Here is a 23,128-nt window from a genome sequence, read left to right as displayed (position 1 = left end):
CACATTAACGCATATAAATATATAATTTGGTACGAGAAGTTATAAAAAAATATTGAAAATGAGTGATTCAGACATTGATATGACACCACCAGACATTCGTGCTAGAGCAGCAATTGCCAATGACTGTGTTATTCCAGAAAAATCTAAAAACCAATATAATGCCGTCTATGTAAAATTTATCGAGTGGAAAACCTTACATAAGGCAGTCTTTTTCAGAGACTGTTTTGATGGCCTATTTTCAAGAGTTGCATGATCTGTTTCTGTTTGTTGATACTGTAATGTCTTGTACTTCTGTTTTGATAATGTTAAAGGTTCTAATTAATGTCGTTTCAGTATTATAATTAATTATCTGCATTCAATTTAGTTTCTCAACTCGAGGCTAGGGAATGCAAACCGGTTTTAACCGAAACCGAAAAAACCGGTTAAAACCGGTTTTTTGACGGAAACCCAAAACCGGGTTTTTAGAATTTGAAAAAACCGGTTTCGGTTTTATTCGGTTTTTTTTTATTTACCTAAGTTGCACGTTTTATTCATTATAAGGGTATAAATCGGTCCTAAACCGGTTGAATCGACATCAAATCAAATAATGTGGTGTTGTGTTAGTTTGATCATTTGTAACGCTAAATGAATTTTTACGATACAAAATACAAAAATACGAAAGATTTAAATAATATAAAGTACTGGCAGTGGCAGGACATCCGTGCTGGTGTACGAATTGGTATAAAAGGTCTTACTTATAATTTTATTATGCGATGCGCTGTAGAAAAATTCTACGTAATCAATTATATCAATGGCAGCCTTAGAGTCTTTTGTTGGTTCCGTGATAACGACTTACCGACAACCTTTTTTGTCTCTTTCGCACTAATAGGAAAGGGTAGTTCAAACCCTAAAGAATGGAATTACTTGACTACCTGTGTTTGCCCAGTTTAAGCTAACACGATCAGTTTCTAATCGACTTTTCGAGAACAAACACGTGACGTGAATTGTTGTATTAGCTTATTTCATTTATTTCCTACTTTACAAATCCATAATAACTTAGCAAATGTTTTATAAAGGAAGGTAGTAACAGTAAACGAATTAACTACTTGAAAATTTACTAGAAGACAGCGAAAAACTTAGAGCAAGATTTTGGATTGGGCCATTTGATTTAAGACAAAAAACATTAAATTATAAATTGATATTGTCATATATTTAAGAAAAAAATAATTTAATAAAATTGTTTTGTTCCTATTTCTAGTTACAAATAACATTAAGTTATTTGACAATTCCCATACAATACAATAAAATAAGTCAGATATTCTGTCACTTTCTGTTCTCCACAACAGACCACCTACACACCGTCAATCAAATAATAGAGAAGGTCAATGAGTTCAAAAATACCACTCTACCTTGCATTTGTGGATTACAGTAAGGCGTTTGACAGTGTTAAACACTCTGCTGTATTTTCTGCTATGCGTGAACAACAAATCAATAACACTTATGTTGAGCTCATTGAAGGCATCTACCACAAAAGTACTGCAAGTATGAAACTGCATGTTCCCGGTCCTAAATTCTGCATCCAAAAAGGAGTCAAACAGGGTGACCCGCTGTCTCCAAAGTTGTTTACCTCTTGCCTACAGGAAATCTTCCAGAAGCTGGCGACCAAGTGGGAAACAATGGGCATTGACGTCGGCGAAAAAAGGTTGACAAACCTGCGTTTCGCCGACGACATTGTCTTATTCTCCCACACTGCACCCCATCTAAAGGAAATGCTACAAGACCTTAGCACGGCAAGTCTTGAAGTCGGACTCGAAATGAACAGGACAAAAACCCAGTTAATGACCAATGGCGCGAAACGTGGGGTCACGGTAGATGGGCAGGATATACAATATGTTGATGAATACACCTATCTGGGCCAGATAGCATCCTTCGATAACAGGCAGTCCAAGGAAGTCGATCGACGCATCGAAAACGCCTGGAAGAGCTTCTGGTCCATGAAAGCGTTAATGAAGGGCAACCTTCCACTAACACTAAAACGCAAACTTTTCGACATGATGTTTAGTTAGTTAGTTAGTTATCCTGCCTATCTTAACCTACGGCGCCCAAACTTGGTCATTAACAGAAGCTCAAAAGTCCCGACTCAAGATTTGCCAGCGAGCAATGGAGCGGAGCATACTTGGAGTCCGTAGAATCGATCGGATAAGGAACACAGGTATCGCAGATGTGGGTGTGAAGGCCGCCAAGCTCAAATGGGATTGGGCGGGGCACATCTGTAGGATGCACTCGGACAGATGGGCCAAAATAGCGATCGAATGGGCACCACAGATCACCCGAGGCAGAGGAAGGCCAAAAACGAGATGGCGAGACGACCTGGACTCATTTCGTGGCGACTGGCAGGAGCATGCACAAAGCCGTGACGAGTGGCGGAAAACAGGGGAGGCCTTTGCCCAGCAGTGGGACACAATGTAGGCTATTAAAAAAAATAAAATCTGTCTTTAATTTCGTGATAAAATCGTGTATATACTATACTAGCATTCGTTTTTACACGTGAAGCAATCTTTTCTTTATTCCATGGCGATGAATTTAAGAATTTTTGATTCTAAAAACGTTTTTTTTTTGGTAAAACCGAAGAAAAAACCGGTTTTGAAAAACCTCCGGTTTTTGCATTCCCTAGGCGGGGCACATCTGTAGGATGCACTCGGACAGATGGGCCAAAATAGCGATCGAATGGGCACCACAGATCACCCGAGGCAGAGGAAGGCCAAAAACGAGATGGCGAGACGACCTGGACTCATTTCGTGGCGACTGGCAGGAGCATGCACAAAGCTGTGACGAGTGGCGGAAAACAGGGGAGGCCTTTGCCCAGCAGTGGGACACAATGTAGGCTATTAAAAAAAAAAAATCTGTCTTTAATTTCGTGATAAAATCGTGTATATACTATACTAGCATTCGTTTTTACACGTGAAGCAATCTTTTCTTTATTCCATGGCGATGAATTTAAGAATTTTTGATTCTAAAAACCGAAACCGGTTTTAACCGGTTTCGGTTTTTTTTTTTGGTAAAACCGAAGAAAAAACCGGTTTTGAAAAACCTCCGGTTTTTGCATTCCCTACTCGAGGCCGATGGCGCTGATTCCAATAGTATGTTGTCACTGTCAGTGTCATTTGTAAAGTATGGGTTCGTTCAAAAATAACTTCGAAACAAGCATATTTTATCGCAATGATATATTAATTTATTATTTTTTCGCAACTATATTAAAAAACGTCGTTTACAACTAGTGTGAAATAAAATGTCTTTTTACCACTCGTACTGAGTCTTGCCACTCGCTTTCAGCTCGTGGCAAGATACCTCGGTACTAGTGGTAAAAAGACATTCTTTTCACACTAGTTGTAAAATGTACTATACGATAAAAGTGTGAAATATAGGATATTCGCAACGAGTGACATTAAATTAAAACACGACCGAAGGGAGTGTTTTAAATCGACACGAGTTGCGAATTACCTATTCGCACATGTATCGTACAACGTTTTACAGTTCTATGTAGGTATTTAAGTATTTATAAATATTTATATATTATAATGTATCGTTGTCTAAGTACCCTCAACACAAGCCTTATTGAGCTTACTATGGGACTGAGTCAATTTGTGTAATAATAACCAATTAACTTAAACATAATTCTACTTTTCACTAATTATTGATTAAAGAACTCAATATTTATTCTGTTTTTATTAGTATTGAACGCTAACCAAATTTTGGTGATAACTACTGGGAAAAAAATCCAGTAGTTTGGAAACAATCCAAGATGGTGGTAAGTTAGGGTAAACTAAGGGTTTTGTTTTCCCAGTAGTTACCAGTGGTAACTAGTAGGAAATAGTTCCCACTGGTAAGAACTTGGTGCTGACTAGTGGGAATAACTCGTAAACTCTCAAGTACTTGCTACATCTCAAGCTACTAAACTGTATAATCGAAAAACTTGAAAAAGCTGGTTTTATGTATCCTGCAACCCGGTTTTTGCAATTGACTGAAAGCCTGGTTTTTCAGTTTTTTCACCTACTCCTCTAGACGTGCATCTTAAAAGGAAATAAATAATAAGACATTATTCAACTATAAATTATAGCAGTCTTTATTGAAAGTAGTGAATACTTATAATGTAAAACATTTTACTATCGCAATAGTGATCATTCGTTAAAAAATACTGAAATAAATATAAATAAAACTATGTACTTCAAGAAAAATGAGTCACGTACCTAATAAAACATAGCACAGATTCTATACGTAGATATCAACTTTATAAGGTTACTGCAATTTGGAATTATAACTCATTGTTTGGTTTTCACAAATTGATAACGAGGTATTAAAGCTATGTTTCTAAATAAACGAAAGATTCTTAATGCTCAAAAGTCTCAACACAGAGTCGAAAATATGAGGGCTATCTTAGCTTAGTGTCTTTGATTTCTTGTTTCATAATTTATCACATCCGAAAAGTAGTGTCGAGATTTGAAAAGGAAGGGTAGAAGGGGGATTATTCTAGACCCTGAGGTTGGGGTTGGTGTAGCGGACGTATTTGAGCAGTGCGTCGTTTTCCTCGCAGACGAAGGGCTTGCGATGGTGGCACGCCACGTCGTGCCAGTGCACGCCGTCGTTGTAGAAGTTGTTGAGGATGGCGATGCAGTGCTCGGCCGCGCCGCCCTGGATCAGCTCCTGAAGCAACACACGCGAGGTTGAGATCGGCTCGAAGGTAATAATCATAAATTTTTGTTTACTTGATCACTAATACACTATGTCTCAACTAAATTACAATATTTATTTACAGCACATATGGCGCTACTTTACCGCACTAGTGCGATAATTAGCACATTACGTAACTATGTCGAAAATTTAAAAGGCCATATGATTTCATATTTTTCGCACTTGTATCAAAATGTACTATTACGATACAAGTGCAGAAAATAGGTGGATGTATTTGGCGCTTTAAAATTCACACGGGACTTTTCTAGACCCAGATACCATCGAAGTTCCTAGATCCTCGTTGGCCCACCAAAAAACACATCCGCACCAAAGAGAATTAAGAAGACCTAGAGTGCTCACTCCATACAACGGTTTTGTTACCAAAAATACTATTATTTTCGTAGTCTACATCTAGCGTTAAGTAGCGGAACATTTTCAGCTAATATTATAACCAGAGTAAGCGTAGGAGTTAAAAATTGAGTTCCGGTTACAATATTAGCGGAAAATCTTTGACCATTAGACTTTTTGTTTGCCGCGACATCTATTGTCGAGTAGCAGTACTGAGAGTTCCGCTAATTGACGCTAGATGTAGACTATGAAAATAATAGCACTTTTGGTAACAAAACCGTTGTATGGAGTGAGCACTCTTGGTCTTCTTATACAGCTGGCTCATGCGTGACTGAAGTTAGATACGCGTCAATTAATGGGCTTTTTTTGCAGCAATATGATTAAAAATAATTAAATAATAAATAAATAAATATTAGAGGTCATTATTACACAAATTGACTAAGTCCCACAGTAAGCTCAATAAGGCTTGTGTTGAGGGTACTTAAACAACGATATATATATAATATAAATACTTAAATACATAGAAAACACCCATGACTCAGGAACAAATATCCATGCTCATCACACGAATAAATGCTCTTACCAGGATTTGAACCCAGGACCATCAGCTTCGTAGGCAGGGTCACTACCCACTAGGCCAAACCGGTCGTCAAGCTATGATTAGCTATAGACTACAGAATACAACAAAATAAAATAAATTCATTGCCTTCCAAAACAGCGTTATTTAGGAAAAGTATATTTGGTATGGCTCCAAAATTTTTTAATAAAATTCCGAATGAGTTAAGAAATACAGATGATATGATTAGTTTTAAAAGTAAATTATTTAAATTTTTAGTTGACAAAGCATATTATAGTATAAGTGAATTTTTGTTAGATGATTATTAATGAATATATTGATTAATGGTAACTGTGCACAGCATGCAGTCACAGTCCATGAATGAAAAATTGTACGCCTTACGGCACAACATAGTGATACGATTATGATGTATATGGGACCTGTACAATTGTATACTAACCTATGTTGGACAAATAAATGCTTTTGACTTTTGACTTTTGACAGATTAAAAAGAAAGTGTATCTGTAAGTAAATATTTTTAAGTTATTTTACTTTTGATGAACTGTGACGCGGTGGGCAAAGCTATGTTGAAAAGGCAACGTTGTATTTTTTAGGGTACTCTCTAGCTATGTACTCTTCAAAGAAAAACGAAAACCTAAGTCACGAGACGTTCTAGACCGTTACCCGCAGTACCTTTTTAAACTTATATCTGCCCTATTCGTATAAATTATCTAAAAAAAAGTTGTTTTTCGTTACTTTATTTTGTATTATAGAAAGACTTTTATAGGTAACTAAAATTAGAAAACAATAACTAACTCCTTTTTTAAATCTTCATTTTAAGTTATTTGTCTTTATGTACGTTTAGTTAATTTAAATACCCGTGGCTCCAGTACGTGTTAGAGGCATTCATATAACGCGCGGGATCTTGAACCTCAGGAGGCCACGGTCGGAGATACTAAGCAAACCATTACGACATCCACTAAGCTGTGTTATCATTTGAATTAGCGACCTAAGAGTTCAGCCAGACAATGAAATTGCTTGCAAATGTAGTTTATGAATAGGTGAACATGCATTCGAGTTGTACCTATTAAATTTGAAAGATTTGTAAATCGTTTCTCTCGCTCTCTTCCCATTATTATGGTGAAGGCTGTAGGTAGTAGGTAAAATCACGTAATGCCATAATGCAACCTTGTATATCGCGGGGAAGCTACAAAGCGGATGCGGATGAGCCGAGATTGCCGCGACCGCAGCGGATTACGTTATTGTTTGTTTATTTCGCGGTTCCACCGCTGCGCGGGCGCAGCCAGCATGGGGAAAGTAACGCACAAACAGTACTCGCACGCCGCGCCGACGCACTCCGAATAACGATGAGCTCTTTTTGAGTTTGCAACCTCTTGTTAGTAGAAAGTGGAGCCGCCTGGAGCGTAGGCACATGCGGGTACGCCCTTCGGCGAATATTTCGCATACCCATAAATATTCACGACGCTTTCGTTTTCATTGCATGACATCCACAAAATAGTATGTACGAAAGCGTTGTCGCGTAAGTAAATGTTTTATGACAAGCATTACTTAACAACTCATGGAATCGGTTCCGTTGCATCACGAACTTCATAAGGAACAGTTGATGTTGTAATGTCATTATTGTGAGTTACCTACTAATTACACAAATCGCGATGGGGAGACGTTGTGCAGTGCGCACTATGCAATAAGCATATGAACAGGAAATCGTAACACGTACTCTGTTGTCGGGTTGAGGCTTGCCGATGCCGCCGCCCTCGGACCAGTCGTTCTGTTGGCGGTTGGTGGTGGGTGCCAGTTTCTGCAGCTCCGCGGTCCAGAACCAACCATTCACTTCGTTAGGAAGCAAATCGGGCCGGTTGCAGCCTTTGAAGTCACACATGCGACCTGATGTCCAGATGTACTTGACCTAAAATATTACACAACATTACCAACTGCTGATGAATAAATATCTAATATGCGTAGGGTCTAATAAACATTTCGATAACATTTATAATAGGTACTGTGGTCATCTCAACCTACAACTAAATCTACGGTGAACATCCAGATGCAGTAGTCTTTGCGTGTCGCCTTCTCATTACCATAACAATACGATGTCGACGGAGCAATCGCCAATTTGGCACAGACACAATCGAATCGTTTACTTTGCATACATACCCGTCTGTATCTGTACGTGAATGAATGAATGATATTTTAAAAAGTCGAGTCTTCTAACAATGGTAACTGAAAGTAGCATTCCTGACAAATAGGACGGCAATTTTTCTCAATCACAACAGGACATTCAGTTACCTAAGATATTCGTTGTCTAACGATTTCAACAAATGAAGCTATTATTGTCTTACAAATTGCGTAGATATTTGGGTTGAGTTCATATTTTCAATTTACTTTCATTTAGGTATGCTGTGAAAGTCTGCTCGGTTATGCCTCATACTTTTACATGTAATGGGCAGTGTACAAGTATAGAAATAAGTAGGTAGCTACTTAGCTAGCTTAAAACTGACGACACGCTCGGCGTCATGTATTTCTGATAATTTTCCACGGTGTCATAATATGAATCGGAAATAAATTTTTGAAGAAGACCACTGTGGGTATGTGACAGATATTTGCGCGTGCTGTTAATGAGACGGGTATGCAGGTACAGGCATGGCTAACTGACCCAACTGTACTTTTACAAATCAGCCATTTACTATTCTGATAAGTCGTAAATCAATCACGCTGCGCTGTTTTATTACAGATGACCACCTTTGATATCCACCATCAGATCAAATCGAAGGTACAATAACACTTCTCCGTTTGAACGGAGTGTATATATACGGAGTGTATCCTATGTTATACTCGTATATATAACATAGCATGGAAACACTCCGTTCAAACGGAGAAGTGGGTCAAACTTGCATGGTTTATTAGACACACGAAGCGCGGACAGGTGATATATTACAAAGTATGCAGGTTTTTTTTTAATACTACGTCGGTGGCAAACAAGCATACGGCCGCTGATGGTTACCGTAGCATATAGACGCCTGCAACTCCAGAAGTGTTACATGCAATGCATGCATAGTGTTTATTTTTAGTAATATTGCTTTATTATTTAGGGAATTTTAACGATTATTTTCTAAAGCTGTCTTTTGAATACTATAGTACCATCTAATATTATTTATTTGTTACGTTTTTATACTAGATGATATCATTTGTATGGGTTCAACTATAGGACCAAATCATTCATTATTCATCTTTTGGGCAAATTGGCGTTTTCTGGCATTTATTTATTTTTTGGAAAAATAGATACTGAATAAGAAACTTCGGAGTCGTTTAATCTTAACTGGATTATATGCATGCTGAATCATATTAAAAATGTAGTGCAAACTCGTTCTAACACAGAAAAAATCTTAAGTTGGGGTAGATAGTCGCTTAGTCGCTCATCCTTTGGTGCCATTAAACTGAATGAAATTTGGTATGGAGATCGTTACGAGCCCCGGGAAGGGACATAGGATAGTTTTTACTACGCAAAACATCCCTTAAAATGAGATGGAATTTACTAAAGAAGTGGGATATCATTTTCAAGTACTAATAATTATACGCAGACGCAGGCAGAAGCTGGGTACATTATATAGGTAATTGTTCAACTCTACGAGAGCCCAGTGCTTGAGAGGAGTGAGGGCTGCACATGATAGAGTCCGTCTAATCTAAGCTAACTCTACGGCACCCAACGATTCAGTGTTGAAGGACATCACCATAAAAATGATAATTTCATAAGATATAATAAATTGGCAATGACATGTAGGAACTTCCTGTGCTTGCTCTCTCGATCCTCGATCGGGGGCCCATTTACTTGTTCTGCTACGTGTCCTAGTATAGTTATGCCATTGATTCACAAGTCACTCTAAAAAGCAAACAACCAAATTGAAACCAATTTAAATTTCTTGAAGTTGGTTAAAAAAATAAATTGATGAACTGACTGACTGATTTATTTTATTTTTATTTATTTTTATTTATTTAGGATTACCAACAGATAATACATCTTACATGCTCTTAAATCTATATGACAATCAGGACTGATGCTTATCTAATTATAGGTAACCACATCTTATATAAGTGTCTTCTACCAGTGAACATGCAGTGATTTTACCGGCTGATGAATGATTTTACCGGCTGTAATTCTAGAGTGAATCCGTAATAGGTTTCCTTTTTTGCCATTTCCCTTTGAATAGGAATAGGACATCATTAAAATAATGGATACTGTCACTACGAAATCAAAATACATTTACAAAGATATCTCAAAAATACGCATGTTATTATTTCATCTAGGATATCAGTCGCTTTCACACACATGCCATAAGAATAGGCCGACATTCTTTCGAAACCACGCGACGACGTTACGGAAAACAAAACGTTTTTTTATGAAATCCTGACTTCTAATGAGTCACTTTCTATTTCTTTATCGTTTAGCTTTGAATGATATTCCGAGTCGCGGTCACGGTGAGATTTGTGCTATTCAGAACACATGACAAGCGTGAACGGTTTGCTAATTCTCCGAGTTGGCGAGCATCGGCATCAACGAAGGGGACAATACATGTCAAGGATCCACGAGGATGAATTGATTAGGATGCTACCAAGTATCCCGGTGCCAAGTGCCATATCTAGGTACTGATGATTGGCGTATTTACGAGGACACAATGAAATGGAAAAAATTGGTTAAAACTGCTCACCTTGTCCTGCACTATGCGTGCCTTGACCCACTCGTTCTCGTTGCTCGTCTCCAGCGATACGAGGTCCATGCACCGCTGGCGGCAGTAGTTGCGCGCGCTCAGCCAGTCCTCTTCCACGCCTCGCAGCGATGGCTCTCTCCAAGAGAAGAAATACCCTTTGTCTGTGGGATTAGACCAATTTGGCTTGGTTACAATAATGTTTTAGCAATTATAAAATACCTAGTATTCAAAGTATTTGGTTACATCGGTAGCAACTAATATTTATTTTCGCTATAATATATTCGCTTTAGGTAGGGCAAGATTAGGTACGAGTATATAACACGATGAATGATGATTGTCACGCTGTGATCTTGTTGGTTGATGACATATTGATGATAATGTTTTTATTTTTATTTTGCCGCCATTTTCTACTGATGGATGTGGCTTGCCAAACTATAAATTGATTACGTAGGTAACCATAAAGATTCAGGCTCTAAATGTCTAATGTGTAATGTGTCTAAAATTTAAGTAAGTACCTAGTGCATAGTTTATGGTCAAACAAAAATTAAATGTAATAGTTAATATTTTTCCTATAATTATCACTGAATACCCAATGTACGTATAATAATATACGTATTGAACTATTGATTTTACCACCTTTCTTTCAGTCTAAGATACTCACGGGTCTCACGGATAGTAACCGATGATTATTAGAGATTGGTACTTACCTACCCGCTTGATTGAAAAGTGCACAATTCCTATTGGATATTTCTTTCAAAGTCTCTAACGATGCACAGCTGCATACAAAACAATAAGGCGTGGGAAGTGTTACGGGAAAGAAATACATATTAGAAACTGACTGCTTTCGATACATTGTAAAAGAAAGATGAAACTTAAGTTTAAGTTAAGTGCATTCATGATATGTCTATTAGTTAAGAAATAGGTATGGTACCTATGTCATTTTTCATGCAATAATTTTGAACTACGTTTGCATAATTGATTAATAATGTGATAATTATTATATTCCTTTATTTATCTTTTATCTTAGGCTAGGCTTTTTACAATATGTATATAAAAGTAAAATATATAAACACATTATAAAAAACCTAACCTAGGGTGCCGCCCGGGGCAGGGCCCAAGCTGCCGGTGGTCAGGGCCGCAGAGAGAGGAACCGCCGGACTATGCGCGCCGTGTCCAAGATCACTGCCATCTTCATCTGACCCTTGATCCAACCACCTAGCGAGAGTCTCTCAAGGTGTTGGTCGAGACTCCTCGCTATGAGACCGTTCGCCGAAACGACTATCGGGACAATGATCGTTGAATCAACATCCCACATGGCGGTTATCTCGTCAGCCAAGTTTAGGGACTTACTGGACTTGTCCTTCTCGGCTTTCACGAGATTCTCATCATGGGGGATGGCGATGTCGACGAGCAGGGCCCGGAGTTGCGATCGATTTATTATCACGATGTCAGGCTTATTGACTACAATAGTCCTGTCAGTAATAATAAATCGATCCCAATATAGCGTGGCACGACCATTTTCGAGAACTGGCGCAGGTGAATACTTGTAGTACGATACTTCGCGGTCCACAAGACCGTATAGAAGAGCAAGTTGCTGGTGAATAATCCAGGCTACGAGATTATGTCTGTGGTAGTACTCGCCGTTAGCAAGATGAGAACAACCGGAAATGATATGCCTGAGTGACATTTCGGGATGGTGGCATGCCCGCCAAATGTCGACCGTACCGTGCTTTAGGATATATTTCCGATAGTTGTTCGTCATCATAACTTCGTCCGCAATTGCACAGGCAAAACCTTCGGTTTCTTCAAAGAGGTCCCCGAATCGTAACCAGTTCACCGACGCAAGCAGGTCTACGTCGGGTCCCGTGAGGGCCTGTAGCACCTTACTCTTCCATGCCGCTTTGCGATCCGCAGTACTTAGTACCACAGGTTTTGGCAGTTCTCGTTTGCCAAGGAGAGCGGCGTGAGGTTCCTATCTACACATGACGATGCATTATTATATTTATTATTAAATACCAATCTAGAGATTAAATGTGAAAAACGGAAACCTAAAATTGTTTTTCAATAAAAAGCGGTCTTTAACTATGAAAAATACGAAGATTTCCTGGTCCATTTTTAATATGACCTATGCGACCCAGACAAAATTAGACAGCTTTAGGTACTACGGGACTAAAGATTATAGAATGTCGCAAAGCTCAGCTTACTTATAGATATCCGTAAATTAAAAACACTCAAAACTCAAAACACAGTGTTTAAAAATAAATTAGAAAAATTATTAAGTGATAAATGTTATTATTCGGTTAAGGATTTTCTTAATGACGATAGTTTATAACATGCTTTATTTTTGTAATATTATTAATTGTCATGTTTAAATGAGAAGACTTGTTTTGTTTAGTTTTAAGTTAATGTTGTGTGCCCTTACAGGGTGTCATGGTCTGACTTGTATTTTATGGTATAACATCCTGATTTATTATGTACATGACTTTACAACAAATAAATAATAAATAAAAAAAATGTTACATCGAAATCGCTTCGTAATATGCACCGCGCCTGCTGAGGGGGTAAGCCCTTAGGTACTCGTAATATGCTTCTCTATCGCTCTGGCCTGGTCGAGGCACATAACGATTTTCGATTTGTTGATGTTAGGCGGTAGGGCTTCTGTATTACATATGGAGCCAAAGCGTTGCCGCGAAAAATAGACATATTTGTCGCAGTAAATAAACAAAACTGAAGATAAAGAGGCCCTGGCACCCTAACACTCTAATCTAAACAGGCAATTAACTAATAGGTACCTATGTACGTCGACGGAGGAAGGATAACGTTCCAGTTTGTTTTACTAGTTAAGTATGTAGTTGTCTCGTTAGAAACTTATCTAATATTTCCGGGAATAGGGATGTTTGCTTAGTGAGTTCTTATCCAAATATTTCGGTAATTTCCTTTCCAGGTAGAGATAAAACATTTGTTCAAAGTGTCTACTGATTCACGAAACTAACTAGGGACTTAAATTTAACTTTGTTCTCTTGAAAGCGACTCCTAAATTAAGAATAAGTATTTTTTATTAACCCGTAATTAATCAATGGGCATCAATCTATTAGCAATGTCGTCCGGGGCTACCCGAACTTTTTGATGCTTATTTTACCAGTTGAGGCAAAATCATAGCGTTTGGGCCTTAATGAAGACGAGTTTCAGAGGTAAGAAATTAGTATATTATGCACTTAAGTCGTTTTAAAAGGTTTTAAGGTTGGGGCGTAAGCGCTCGCTCACCTACATTTGATAAGGCTGTGTATAAGTTATACAATAGGTTATACATACTTCAGACCCGCAGTCCGCGACGGGCGAACGCGAATAAACTATTTTTCATCACACTTCCTCGAAAAAAAATCTTATTTCATGCAGGTGTGCTCGTTTGCAAAATTTCGTTGCACAATGTACTATAAAGTATTGACTAACTGTCGGCATATCGCTCGTGGATGACGCGCTGCACGCACTGCGAGGGCACGGGCGGCTCCAGGATGCGTCCGTTGGGGAACTGCGCGTGCGCCGCCGCAACAAGCGCCACTAGTGCTGCTGCCAATGGATGCATTTTCTGAAACAATTAAGCTAGCTGACAAAAGGAATTTCTAAAACTTTAATAAGAGTTATTTATTTCATTTCATATTATAATGGAAGTTATGCAACGCAGCTCTGCTAAAGACGGCATTGGCTTGGGTCCATGCGGACGCGGATGGTTGCCGTTTAGAAATGAAATGTTACTATTGTATAGGTATAGGCTTCAATATTCTTTGGAGTTTTGTACTTAAGGTGCGTCCCGCTCGTCTTAATTTGGCTTTATTTATAGTTTGTGAAAACTTGTTTTAAACTTGTATCAACATAAAATACCGATACCGACTGATATCGATCAGTGGGCAAATTCAAAGCAGAAGAAAAGTACAGTATGGATTCGAGGTTACAACACTTTATCAAACTAAACAGTATGCCCCCTTGCGCAATTAATTGTCATGGTTGTGTATAGGGAAATCGTTAGCGTCATCTTGGTTAAATCTATTCAACCAACAGTTCAATGACGTAGATAAATCTAGCTATAATAAGTTTTTATTTATTATTCGGAGAACCAACAGCTATCAATTGCACAGTATTTATATATGTAATTAACATGCAGAGAGCCAATTATAGGTTCCCATAGGTAGCAACGGTTAACAACCAACTGGTGGTTAGCACTAATTTTTTTACAACGTGTTACCGCCAATATTCTTAATATGAATACTTATTAAGTATATACTGAACTATGAAAACAAAGATTATTAGTAAATTTATCAATCGATACAGTAATATGCTATCGCATACGACTCGCTCACTTAAATAATTTGTCTGTTAGAAATATGTCTTATAGTTGTGATGTTGCTTTCAATAAAAACATTTTACAAAAAAAGTAAACCGACTTCAAAAAGTATAATTTATTATTTATTTATTATTTAAACTACATTCATTGCGGTGCTGTCGTGTAAGGCAAAAAGCAAAGGCTAACGTATTGTACATACTTATATAGCCGCATCCTTATCGAATCGCACCAAAATTATGGTATGATTCAAAATTTGGCTTGGCACCGACTTCAATTATATCAGTTGGTAACGCATATACTTAAAAAGGATCATATTTTATTTTATACTTTTTGAAGTCAGTTTACTTTTTTGTTAAAAGTTTTTATTTTACCATTTTTAGTTTTAAGGTTATGAGTGACGCGTGACGCATGAATAAAAACCACAATCATGTTTTATACTTAATTCGTTAACTTTCATAAATAATCAGGATTTTCCTCGGGAATTCATTCCCGCTACTACTCTAAATCGATCCTCCGCCTCGCCACTGATCACTGAAACCCTTGACCCTGAACGAACCACCGAACATTCAACCACCATTCCCCGACCCCTCAACCACTTAACCTCTCAAACTCTGACTCAAGCCCCAACCCCACAACCCCCAACCTCAGACCCTCGTCTACCTTTACTACCACCGTCTATCTCACAAACCTCTCACATCTACCCCTCACATCTTATTTCCAACACTACCTATATCAGAAATCATAATATACCCAATTATAACAGGGAAGTTCCACATATCGCCCGTGGTCTTCATAATCAGTAATTAGTCTTACCACGAGATTGACACTGACATATTCGCTCGTGTATCTTATTTTCTATGCATCTCGCTCATACTGGCATCCTATTAGTGCGAGCGAGATGTATCGGGAAGTAAGTTACGAACACGTCAGATATGTAGAGTCAAACTCGTGGTAAGGCTACAGTTGCACTACATCAAATTGGTAGTTTTCGAGAGGAAATGCTTGAGTTGCTTAAGGATACAGTCTAATCACCATACCTGTGCCTTGAAAAATTGAGGAGTTCCCTCTATTCCTCATGGATTCCATCATCAGATCAGAACCAAAAATATTATGGGACCACCTTGAAGGTAACTTACTTCAAACAAAAAAAGAATTCTCAAATCGGACCACGGGTGTCGGAGTAATTGGTGAACGTACATAGAAAAAAATCTTCAATTCAAACATTTTTATACTTGTACCTATTGCTCTTTTGACATGGAATCATTATTTATGGGAATATGTAATCGTAATTATTATTCTAGTCTATTTTATTTTGAATTTGACATGTTAATTTATTAATTATTTTTGTATTCATTATTTCAATTAATTTTTATTTTACCATGAATCATGATTTCATTGTTATTATGTCAATATTATTAATTATTTATTGTTCTTATTATATTTGGATTTGATTTGATTTTAATGTACTTACTAACCCCTAGCTATAACGATGGTACTAACAATGTTTTATGGAATTTTTATGGTTCTGAAATAAAAATATTTTATTTTATTTATTGTCATCAAACAAAATCATCATCGTCAGATCCCTTTCCTCAAATTGATGGTATTTGAGAGGAAATGCTCTATTTGCTTAAGAAAACACCAAAATCACCATACATGTGCCTTTAAAAAATGAGGAGTTCCCTCAATTCCTCATGGATCCCATCATCAGATCAGAACCAAATTAAAATGGGACCAACTTGAAAGTAACTCCTTTCAAACAAAAAAAGAATTACTGAAATCGGACCACGGGTGTCGGAGTAATCGGTGAACGTACATTAAAAAAAAATAGCCACAATCGAATACAGAACCTCCTCCTATGAAATTGAAGTCGGTTAAAAACGCCAAAAATAACATTTTTGGTACAAGCTTTTATCGCTGACTGTACTTTTTTACCACAGACAAGTAATACTCATCGAAAAAATTCAAACAATTCTAAAAACCCAAAACACAATTAGGTTGCGTTGTTTCATTACATAGTTCATATGGCCACCTCCCGTCTCCATCATCAAATCACCTCGATGTTGGCTAATAATTGTCACCCGACTTACATATGTATGTAAATTTTCAGCTCAATCGAAAATCGGGAATTGGGTCAAATTTTAGAAGCAAGCCACACTGACTAACAAATCACATACTAGCAAGTTAAATAAAAGCTTGTAAAAATAGTCATATAAAATCGCATTTCGCTTACTGCGAGCAGTACAGAATTGTTTCCTCAGTCTCACCCAGCTTAGTGACAAATTAATAAAGAATCTTTATTGCCATTACATTACATGGAATATAGACCCTGTAAGGACACAGTAATTTAATCTTTATACTGCATTAGGTACTAAGATTAAGTTATAGTTGTAAGTAAATTGTACCTAAATATTATTTAATCTAATTCATGTTCTAGCTACTCAAGTAAAAAAAGTTGTATGTACCACACGAGATCAAGCCTAATGCCTTTTGAGCCTCTCGCCTACGCTCGCGATTCTAAATTATAATCAATACGAGCGTAATAGTGGTTATAGACTCTACTTTTGCTTGGGACCAAAAATCAGCACTTGTACCAAAAGCAAACTTTGCTATCTTATATACATTTTAATAGTTTCATGAGATATTTTTACACAAGTACAAATTTATACACATCATATGTGAATTTGTAGTTCGTTTGTATTGAATCATTTTTTAGACATGTAAGAAATTAAATTATCTTAGTAATACGCCTACACAGTTGTCGACCAAACTACCTGCGTTCTTATTGACCCTGTTGTTGGAAAAAGCTTGATTGTGCTATGAACTGTCTATCTACGTCACGTGTCACGTCTAGCGCAGAGTATAATTTTAATATACGTTTAGTACCAATATGGTACCAGTTGCGGCTCCCATCTGTCATTATGGACATGTACAAAACAAGTTTCATAGGTTAACATTTAAGTATTTTATAGACAACGGCGTGACGAAATCAGTTCATTAATATTTATAACGGCAAAAAAATGTATGTAGAAAAAGATTACTACCTTTACTTTTAATTTAAAATAAAAAATGACATGATCGCTGACTAGTTATTTAGTTAGCGATTGTACATTTAGGAAGGTATATAAATATTAAATTATCTAACCTATGGGTGAGCAAGTACACACGTACTTTCTTAAGTACTGGACAGAGGGTATAAGTATTGTGAGGGGCGCGCTGCGGAGCCGTTTCCACTTTCTTTGAAAATATGCTGGCAGCGGCAGCCGGGACCCGGACCGGTCCCTGGAGGATTAGAAAGCGACCTTGCCCTGGAGGAGGGCGTTCCTCCCGTGACCTTTGGGCTCGCAACCATCCTCAACTTTACGACGGTCGATAAAGTTCTAATTAAATCAAAATATTACTCGCTCTACAAGTTAATTAAAAAAACCTTCGCAGCAATATTAGGTATAACAAAACGGCAAAGCTGTTAGATAAATATCAGAAAGAATATAAAACAGTAATAAAAAGGCATAATAGTCATCAAAAAAGCGGTCCCATTTTTCACCATTTTTTATAGACCCGGTGTTTTTCGATGATTGGTACCTACAGCGACTTGTTTAGAATGGATGGCGATCCTTTTGGGGTTGTATTATTTATTAAGCGGATGTGTTCATTTTCAATAAGTAGACAATCTACCTCACCTACCTACCTAATTGGGGTAACCCGATCAATCCAAATAATCCATTATCGTGACCATCATGCTACTAGTATCATGGAAACAAAATCGGCAACTGATTCAAAAAACAAATTATCGGACATGATGTACTTATAGGTACTTCATTAACCTTTCCTCTATGTTTGGGAAAGGAATTTCCTAAACGAATTTTTCAGTCAGTTTCGGTAATGTTTTTTTCTGCTGCTATACCTACAACACGACCAAGGCTTGGACACACGATTTTAGTCCACCAGTCCACAACACACATAATTTCTTTAAATAATTATTATGATCAAGTCATTGAGTGAGTAGGTACTAACCTTAAAACTGAGATAAAGTTGTTATCGTAAGATTATGGTAAGCTAGGAGCACTCACCATGAATGATGCGCCTGCGTCGGGTACCTGTCACAAACTGCCGCGAGAGTGCCGCGCGCACGTTTTATATGGTGGAAATATGCGTAAACAGCGCCTCGCGCGCACCCTTGTCACGACACATGAAAACTTCTGGACATCTACTAACATTAACGCACAATTGATTTCCTCGTCCTCTTGGTTGAACGAAATTACGAATACGTACGCTAAATATTTGTGTAGAGCCGAGGTCGCGAGTATCTGCACTATTTTTTTCACTAACTACGGATTACACGCGGAACGAAGCTCGATCATTGTAAGTTTCAAATAAATATGTTTAAGTCATTCTTTATTTATGGAACATTCTCAAGAATGCTTCCCTATTAGTAAGGTTAATTTCTCGGGCCAGTAGGTATATTCTCCACAAATAATGTTATCGATTATTTTCACGTCGAGTCTTTGGCTGGTAGGATGAACCCTGAATGAGTAATAGTAATAGCATTTACTTGAATGTTTATGCCTATAAATTTCACAGTTACAGTGATACGATGACAAAAATTGTGTTTCATTCGACAGAAAAGTTTAATTTACCTCGCGAGACTTGAAATCCTCGCAACTCTCACGCACAAGACAAATTTCGGGAACCTAAACCATGATTATGTGACCTTTTGTTTTCGCTTATTGTTGTAATGGCATGAGATCGCGATCATTCTCTTGGATACATTATTCTCATACTTACATCAAATACGTTGTAAGACTAAGTAGCGACGCTAAGAATTTAAATGTAAGTTACATAAATCAGTATCATATAAGTATACTACGAGTAGATACTTATAAGTACTTTTAGTATTATTTCTACTCCAGGACGCGCGCGTAACTAAACACTAGTTTTACACTAGTAGGTATCCTAAATTAGGCTCTAACTGGAATACGTCAGACAGGTCATGACACCTATGGTATTATCTAGTCTCCAAATTAGGGCCATATTAATTTAGGGTAGTGTAAACGTGTTTACGTGCTTGCTATACCCGGAGACCATAAGCTAAGTTATTTAAACTTTGAAACACGGTGAAATCTAATTTTTATAATTCCTACCTCATTTTTAAGTTGAAATTATCATTAATTGAAATTTATTGTCACCCTACACCTACCAATGCTTTAGTCTAAAAAGTTTAAAAACTCTTTCCAAAGTAACAACCATAAAAAAAAACGAAAGTGTTATGAGCAATATTAATTAAAGCCCGACCAGAAATATATGATCATTGTCAAGAGGGTGCTGTTATTCTTTTAGTTTCAATGAAATTCCGCAATATGGCGCGTGATCATATATTACTGATCAGGCTTTATGAGTAATATGACGATAAGCTGTACAATTTGATTGTGTCAGCGATGGCACTTGACGTACAGTACTTCCCATCCCATCAATAAATAAGCAGTCCATGTATCCAGTGGTTATTAATTTTAACGATATCATTAACTGTAATAACATATTATTTACAATAACAATAATATAGCTGTAATTCATTAGATACTTATTGAAGTAAATTGTATGAGAATTCGCGTATTGAATCCCATTTGGTAATTAATATTTTTCCACTCCTGATCACCGATTAATTTTCGCCGTGTCTTTTGTCTTTAAATGTTCAAAATTTTCAGCTATTCAAAATATTCTATATTTTCATATCATTCAAATACTAATTTCTTATATTGCATAAAAGGAATGATACTTAAGTACTTTCAAAAGTCTCCCCAAGGACAAATTCACCTATGACCTATGAGATACCGAAGTTTATAAAAAGTATTACGCGATCTAGAAGGAAACAAGCTAGCTGACTATAAATAGGTGTTTTATTTATACGTCACCTACAGCTGTGATTGGTGCATGGTTATGTTTTATATTATGATGTGATTTTTAGTTATTCATTAATCTACTTATATATATTAATGCACGTGTCCTGACTGACAACGCAGAGCCGAAACTACAAATGCTAGAAAGTTGAAATTTACACACTAGGTTGCATTTATAATGTATACAAGAGCTAAGAAGCGATTTTGAGAAATTCAATCCCTAAGGGGGTTAAAAAGGGAAGGGAAGGGAAGGGAAGGGGGTTCAAGTTTTATTTATGCTAGGAACTTGATAATTTGTAAAAAAGTATTTTATTTAAATATAAGAAAACTAATTTCAGCGGTTTTGAAAATTCATCTCCTAAGGTGGTGAAAAAGGGGTCGAAAGATTGTATGGAAATCATAATTTTTTTGGAGTGCGGCATTTGAAACTTTGTACGTAGTCATAACCATCAATCAATCAATCATATTCTTTATTTCAGACCAGGTCCATAACTATACATTTATACATTAAATGTGTTAGTAGCAATATGAAATAAATAATTAAACAAATAAAACACAAAAAAATAATTTCAGCGTTTTTAAAAATTCATCCCTTAAAGGGGTTAATAAGGGGTTTAGTTTTAATCCATTACCAATGCTTTCAAACTTCTTACAAAGGCATAATAGGCGATTATAAAATAAAGTTATTTCAACGTTTTTGAAAATTCAACCCCTAAGGTAATGAAAAAGGGAATGAAAGTTTGTGTGGCGGTCAAACATTTTTTTGAGTGCGAGACTTGAAACTTTGTATATGGGCATATTAGTAGAATAAAACAAAAATTATTTCAGGGTTTTAAAAATTATTTTCCTAAAAGGGTTAAATATGGCTTGAAAGTTTGAATCCATTACAAATGCTTTAAAACTTCATAGAAAAACATAATGTAAGATTAAAAAAAAGTTATTTCAACGTTCTTGATAATTCAACCAAAAACCAAAAAGGTTTAAGCTAGGAACTTGAAACTTGGTAAACGAGCATTACCTCTATATTCAAATAGACGAAAACGGATACATATCACCTTTTTTGAAAATTCATTCCCTAAGCTAGTGAAAAAGGGTTGTAAGTTTGCATCATCATCAGTCATAGTGATCTTGAAATGTCGTAAAAAGACACAATAATAGGAAACAAGAAAAGTGATTTTAGCGTCTTTAGAAATAAATTCCCCAAGGAAGTTAAAATGGCGTTCATTGAAAGATTGTATTAATTCCCTAAATTAGGGAAAAAAGTGTAGTATATCACACCATATATTCAGAAAAACAACTCAATACTGGAATTACACTTTATTCAACTGCCACTTAAACTAGCACTTCCACTAAGGTATACATACTTTTTGGTACCATAGAATACAACCAGTTGTTAACACTACCGCAGTCAAGCAAAGAATGACCTGTCAGCCCACTGTTCGGTCCTTTTAAAACCTCCGCTCGGTCACGCCATCTCTCGGCGTGTACTCAATGTTACCGATATTGACATTAAATTGGCGCGTTTTGTTAATATTACCACAAAATACATCAACATTAATCACGAAACCCAACAATCGTCCATCCTGATAACGTGTATGTCCCCATGCACGCATCATGTGAAACCCAACAATCGGCTGACAGTATGTAAATAAAAATACCTAAGTACATAATTCATTTTACTATAACTACGATAAACATAATATTTCAAATATTATAATCCAAATCTTTCTGGACAAAAAAAAAAAAATAATCATTTTGCAATACATCATATTTATGTGAGCAAACCTGTTCCCACAGTGTATTTATTATTAACTTTATGTGTTGAGATATGAGCAAATCTGGTCCCATAACCCTACACTCTAACTAATGAAAGTTATTTTCATATTTTGTACATATAGTGAGCTAAACTGTTCTCACTTTCTTATTTACCTTATTTACTTGGAGTGAGCTAAACTGTTCTCACTTTCTTATTTACTCCAGTGAGCTAAACTGTTCTCACTGTAGAAGACAATATAAATATACTCTTTAGGTATAGTTTGGATTCACCCATTTAACAAAACATGCTTATTCTATAACATGCAAGATTTATTAAGAACTTATTTTAAAGCCCTATGGCCTAGTTAATAAACTTTAATTATAATTATATTTATACATAGTCTAGAATAGCCTCTTCAACATTAAATCAAATTAACAATTCATCAATGAGTATCTGTATCATCTTCAGTATCAGTATCGTCATGGATTTCAAGGGCAGCAACATGAACCCAGGGTTTCATACGCTCAGCGGCTACAGTAGAATTATACCCTGTTTTCATGTTACTGAACCCCGGTACTGACGTTATTCTATAGCGGTCATTTCCTAGCACTTTTGATACCCGGAATGGCCCTACATATGCAGGCAGTAATTTCTTACTTTTACCATCGTTGTTAAAAGAAGTTTTCGTTATTTTAACAAGGTCACCCTCATTGTAACAGTGAGCAGGTCGTCTACCTTTATCGTAGTATGCCTTTTGTTTTATTTGTTCTCTATCAATCTTGTCCTTGACCTCTTTTCTAATTG

At 36.7% G+C, this 23,128-nt stretch overlaps 1 protein-coding gene across 1 annotated transcript; it reads right to left on the bottom strand.

Moving 5' to 3' along the window:
- Positions 1-4,075: 4,075 nt before the first annotated feature.
- Positions 4,076-18,928, bottom strand: LOC133519736 (uncharacterized). Its single transcript, XM_061853801.1, has 5 exons — positions 18,745-18,928; positions 13,786-13,921; positions 10,336-10,496; positions 7,350-7,538; positions 4,076-4,680 (listed from the first exon to the last, which is right to left on the bottom strand). The coding sequence occupies exons 1-5, from the start codon at positions 18,745-18,747 to the stop codon at positions 4,507-4,509; spliced, it is 663 nt and encodes a 220-aa protein (XP_061709785.1). The 5' UTR covers positions 18,748-18,928; the 3' UTR covers positions 4,076-4,506.
- Positions 18,929-23,128: the final 4,200 nt, after the last annotated feature.

Source organism: Cydia pomonella, chromosome 1, assembly GCF_033807575.1.
Source record: "Cydia pomonella isolate Wapato2018A chromosome 1, ilCydPomo1, whole genome shotgun sequence".
NCBI classification, from domain to species: Eukaryota; Metazoa; Arthropoda; class Insecta; order Lepidoptera; family Tortricidae; genus Cydia; species Cydia pomonella.
This window is presented reverse-complemented; position numbering and strand designations above follow the sequence as displayed.